The sequence below is a fragment of the Pinus tabuliformis genome, chromosome 5_1 (genome assembly GCF_031772625.1).
Source record: "Pinus tabuliformis cultivar Carrire ecotype Pingquan chromosome 5_1, CPIR1, whole genome shotgun sequence".
Lineage (NCBI taxonomy): Eukaryota > Viridiplantae > Streptophyta > Pinopsida > Pinales > Pinaceae > Pinus > Pinus tabuliformis.
Genome location: NC_142305.1, coordinates 101,747,540 through 101,753,409, shown reverse-complemented (window position 1 = coordinate 101,753,409; position 5,870 = coordinate 101,747,540). Strand labels below are relative to the sequence as shown.

General features: G+C 39.4%; 1 protein-coding gene across 1 annotated transcript; it reads right to left on the bottom strand.

The window, feature by feature from the left end:
• Positions 1 to 3,696: 3,696 nt before the first annotated feature.
• LOC149163641 (disease resistance protein Roq1-like) lies at positions 3,697 to 5,476 on the bottom strand. The gene is made up of 2 exons (XM_089429221.1): positions 4,956 to 5,476; positions 3,697 to 4,819 (listed from the first exon to the last, which is right to left on the bottom strand). The coding sequence occupies exons 1-2, from the start codon at positions 5,474 to 5,476 to the stop codon at positions 3,697 to 3,699; spliced, it is 1,644 nt and encodes a 547-aa protein (XP_089285347.1).
• Positions 5,477 to 5,870: the final 394 nt, after the last annotated feature.

Below are 5,870 nucleotides of genomic sequence, written 5' to 3'. Positions count from 1 at the left end.
TTATTATTAGTTGATGTAGCTAGAGGAGGAAAGAGCGCAAGTTGTAATAAACATACAAAAAAAACATGAAGCAATGAAGAGATATTTTGACCAAACTTCTATGATGAAATAATTTAATAAGGTTCAAATCACTTTAGTGTGGACCAAAGAAAAAAAACATCCTTTCATTCCAAGTTTGATATTTTATGGATTGACCCCTACCAAATACATAAAGTTTGTGGTTTTAATTCTTATACACTCAAAAGTATAGTTGGAGTAAATGGGTAACACTTAAAAAAATTATTTTCATGACCATTTTTAGGAACTATATAATCAATATATTGTAGTTTGTTTTTCTCTATCATTGTTTATATTACTTCATATTTAAATGGCTTAATCATTAGTAATTTCCTTGCCTTTTCTTATTTCTCTTTCTTTAATTTCATGCCCAAAGGAAACAACCTTCCGGATTCTCAACAACTCATAGGGATCTCTATCACATGATTGGAGCTGAAATGTCAATTCCCTTTCACGTTGAGCCTTTTTGCTACATCCTTTATTGCTTGTTGGTGCAGAAGGAAGAATGTTTTTTTCCTCATCTTACTACCCTCCACACTAGACATGCACATCATACTCCTTTTTGTACCATTTGTTAACAATTATACAGTTATTCATTTTTATGACTCTGTTCTTACAATATGCAGAAAACTCCACACTCTGCATAACATGTGACATTCTTGTCAATATCATACATAGAGGACCCCAAGGTAATGGTACAATAAACTTATTTTCTCGTTCTCATTTACTTATGATGCATACGAACCACATTACCTTTCCTCTAAATTAACTTATCTTCACAGAGTCTCTTCTGCACATAGATTCTAAAGGGGATTTTTTGGAATTGCATTTTAAGTTATGTAGTTTGTATAATATGAATGTTGGAATGATTTTTCAGGGTGTTGAATCCATTTATACAATAAAAAATATAAGTAAACTATGAAAAATTACATTCTCAATAATTGTATCTTCAAATTCTCATGAAAATGACAAAACATAGAATGGTTAGACTACACCTAATCTAATGAACCTAGCATTAGTGTGTTTAATGATTTATATGATGAGATGTATATTGGTCCATCTAAAGCACTTTTAAATAAGGTGGTATATATTCCAACATATAAAACATTAAATTCACTATGAAAAAATACTTATTAATAATTAAATTCACTATTAAGAAATACATATTAATAATCTTAATAATTAAATTTACTATTAAAAAATACATATTAATAAGTGAACATATTTGTCGGAAAAAATATATAAAAATGACTCACAAAAAGTGAAATGTTCCATAGAATTTATCAAGAAGAGATACTTATAATTGTGAAAAAATATTAATAGCAAGAAAAAAACCAAACCAATCTATATATAAATAGGAAAGAGATATATATTTAAAAATGTATTAATTTTTAAAAAATAATTCAATTATATTAAGAGATATATATTTAAAAGTGTATTAATATTAAAAAAATAATTCAATTAAATTAAGTAAAATATTTCAGTATTAAACTTGTATAATATCTTTTTCAACAGAAGAAGAATCTGGGCTCACTGCGGGTTTGAATAAACTAAATTATAAGAACTTTTCTCAATTTTCACTGTTTGAAGAAAAACAAACCACTCAAATGCTTTTTCAAAAAATCACCACAGAGCCATATACACTTGTGCTTCAACGCTCATTTCGATAAATGGGGCAGTTTGGTACAGTTAGCAATAAGCTTCTGGAACGAACTCAAATCGTGGTTAGCTGCGTCAGGCCATGTGTTCTTTTTCAACTCATAACAACCATCATAAGCATCCTAAGTCAGAATGAATCTCCTCGACTTCCAGACACATGCAAATGTTTAGATCCTCAAGTTTTTTAAGATTACAATGCCCCTCTTAGTAGAGTACAAACAAATACTAAATCTCGCTGGCAGTTCTCACCTGATCATTGCGACTTATGATGGAGATACGTTGCTGGCCGGGACAATGACCATAATTCAAGTCGAATTAAATTCCTGATGCTCCTGGAGGTTTGTCGAGCACCGAAAGGACTGTGGAAGGAAGCGCTTGAAGAGTGCCACGGTCTCAGAAATCGACATTTTGGAGATTTGTACGCACTTGCAGACGTATACATTCTGACACATGGAGGTTTGTCGAGCACCAGATGGAATGGTTTGTCAAATGCTTTCTGAGTCTGACCCTGGCAGATAGAGATCTCGGAGATTTGTTAAGAACTGGAGGGAATCTGGAAGAGCTTGCAGACTGCTACACCCTCTGAGATTGAGTACTTGCAGGTTTGTCAAACACCCAAAGGAATCTGGAAGTGCTTGCAGTCTCTTGCAGTCAAAGACACTGAGTTTTTGGAGGTTTGTCAAACACCCAAAGGAACCTGGAAGTGCTTGCAGACTCTCGCACATGTAGAGATTGAGTTCTTGGAGGTTTGTCAAACACCCAAAGGAATCTGGAAGTGCTTGCAGTCTCCCGCAATGAACGAGATTGAGTTTTTGGAGGTTTGTCAAACACCCAAAGGAATCTGGAAGTGCTTGCAGTATCCAGCAATCGTCGAGATTGAGTTTTTGGAGGTTTGTCAAACACCCAAAGGAATCTGGAAGTGCTTGCAGTATCCAGCAATCGTTGAGATTGAGTTCTTGGAGGTTTGTCAAACACCCAAAGGAATCTGGAAGTGCTTGCAGGCTCCAGCAAAAGACGAGATTGAGTTTTTGGAGGTTTGTCAAACACCCAAAGGAATCTGGAAGTGCTTGCAGACTCTCGCACCCCATTAGATCGAGTGTTTGGAGGTTTGTCAAACACCCAAAGGAATCTGGAAGTGCTTGCAGACGGCTGCACCCTGAGAGATCGAGTTTTTGGAGGTTTGTCAAAGACCCGAAAGCATCTGGCAGCGATTCGAGTTTACGACTCTTAACCACAATCTTTTCGATGTGCATCATCCGCCCAATGGACTTTGGAAACTTGGAAAGAGGAGCAGAAATCCGTAACTCCCGCAACTCCAGAGGTGCCTGAAACCCGACGGTTTTATTTGAATTTAAGATATGATCACTTTTCATCTACAAAATGCTCTGTATACTAATAGCAACAGTAATCTACCATAAATCAGAGCAGAGAAAAAGAAAAGAACGAGCTTTGACCTGAGACTCTGCTTGCCAGAGTGTTTTCAATTTGTTTCCCCCCACTTCTAAAACTCTTAGATTCTTCATCGGAATCCAGGAAGGCAGGCAAGAGTAGGGACAGTCGTTCCAGCGTAACCATTTCAAGTTTGGCGACTCAACCCTCCTCAATATGTTTTTTAGATTACCGTCTTCAGTTGCAACAAGTTGCAAGTTCCTGAAACTATATGGTGCACGGTCGATCAGCTTCCTCAGGCAGTTTCCCAACAACTCATCACACCAACTTTTGAACCATGACCATTCTTCTTCTGATTCCGGGATCTCAGATAAGGAAGAACTGAACCGAGGAACCGTCGTAAAACCGCGCACAATGAACCGAGGAACCGTCGTAAAACCGCGCACAATGAACCGAGGAACCGTCGTAATACCGCGCACCTCCGTTATTACCTGCTTGTTACAAGCAAACAACAAACAAATGAAAGAGAGTAACAGGATCTTTCTCTGCTGCTTCTGTTGAACAGAGAAACCTTAAAGTTTAATGAAAAATTCAAGCACTTACAGAAGATTGCTGCCACAAATCATCAATGTCGTTGGTTGGTCGCCAAAGATGACGCAACTGCCTTTCCTCATCCGCAATTTCTCTTCCCAAATCTCGCAGCTGATCGTGCATTTTTATGGTATTTCGATCCACTTCGACAAGGCACTTTCCCTGCAGATTTAGAAAGACCGTCAAACCATCCCAACCTGATCCATCCCATATTCGGACGGCCATATGCCTGTCTTCTCCAATGAAATAACAGGCAATGTCTATGAATATTTGTTTTTCTTCTGCCTCCAGTGCATCGTAACTTATCTTAAGCCTCTCCCGAATCTCACTGGGAAGTTTGACTTGACGAAGTTTATCCAATTGGCGTTCCCAATAAGATATGTCATTCCTTCCACAAACAAGTGCCCCAAGCACTCTCAAAGACAAAGGCAATCCATCGCAGGCCTTGCAAAACTCATCTACTAGACATTCAAAACCTTGTGCCGGATAAGGCTGAAAGAAGGCATGCGAACAAAAGAGCTGTCTGGAGTGTTGTTCATCGAGACCTGTTAAGTGATATATTGATGACTCCTCTATTCCTGAATGTGTGAGAACATCCTTGGAGCGAGATGTAATCAAAATCAAGCTATCGGAATGCAAAAATTCCTTTACTGGCAAAAGTGCTTTCAACTGATGTGCATCATCTACATCGTCTATAAATATTATAGCATGTAAAGATGAAAGGTGCCTTTTGAGTATTTGTATACCTTCTTCAATGCCATATATTTTTTCAGTGATGTTAGTCAAGCCCTTGAGAAGTTGGCTCTGCAAGAAAATTAAAGATTCTCGACCTGCAACCTCTCTGACATCATATAAGACGCAGGATTGCTTGAAATCGCAACTCTTCCTGTTGAAGAGTTCTTTGGCAAGCGTTGTCTTGCCAACTCCACCCAACCCAACAATCCCCAGAACCCGAGTCTTGTCATTCTTCTGCTGCTGCTGCAATAGCATCTTGTTTTCAAAATCTTCTACTTTTAATTGTAGACCAGTTGGGTGATCAGTCACATACAAGGCCGTCTTTCCGCGGTTTCTGCTGTTTTTGAGCACGCATTCCACGACTTTCTCCAACAGCTTCACCTCGTCACTGTAAATTGGCAACCAAACAAAACAAAACAAACAAAACCTCCTCTTTATTGTAAAATTTAATACAAAACGTGAAGTGTATATCAATGCCAATTAGATTAAGTAATAATAGGGAGGGGAGAGTTAAGAGTTCCAACCCATTATAGGCGTCGAGTTCGAAACCGACTCTCTCTGAGACGTCGTGGAGCGCCTTTCTCCAATTTGCAAGAGTTTGGCGGTCGTATCTGCCTGTCTGCTCATGTTTAGCGAGGGCTTGAGCATACCTTCCATCTTTGGCCCATCGAGGCTCAGAAGGCTTCACTTTATAAAATACAGGGATTATGATATCCTCGGACTTTTTCCATATAAGAAGCAACTCATTCAAACACCAAGTTGAGTCGGCATATCCAGGCGAGAAAATGATTATTTGGACATAGGCGCTTCTGATGGCGTCTTCAATTTGAGGATTTATGCTCTTGCCCGCCTGCAATTCTTCCCTGTCGAGGAAAGGTTGCAATCCATGTGCATGAAGGTCACGGTAGAGATGGCCAGCAAAGGAGTTTTTAACATCGGGACCCCGATGACTGATAAAGACATCGAAGTTGTAGTTTGGGTAAGTATTGGAGGTGGAGGGGGTATCAACTGCTGAAGTAACGGTGGGCGTTTGCAGGTCCGCCATTGAAGACAAGTGCAAGTAAGAAGGAAAACACAGAGTGATAGATTAAGAACTGCAAACGAAAACACAGAGTTACAGATATTGAAAGAAAACACAGAGTGATAGAAAACAGAGGTATTTTGGTCCTTCCAAATTGATATCTAAATCTTGCTTATGTCACTCCCGCAATGGGGGGCCACCGGTGGGCATAGTGGTAATGGGTGCAAGCTGGAACCCAAGATGGCAATGAGAGCCAGCCGGTGGGCATAGTGGTAATGGGTGCAAGCTGGAACCCAATGGGCGGGCACCCGATGGTAATTAGTGGATGCCCATCGTAGAAATAAGATTTTGTCTGCCACCGGTCGCTCCTCTTCCTTTGGATGCTGTACTTTGTACCCGTTGCGGTCCCTCACCAGGA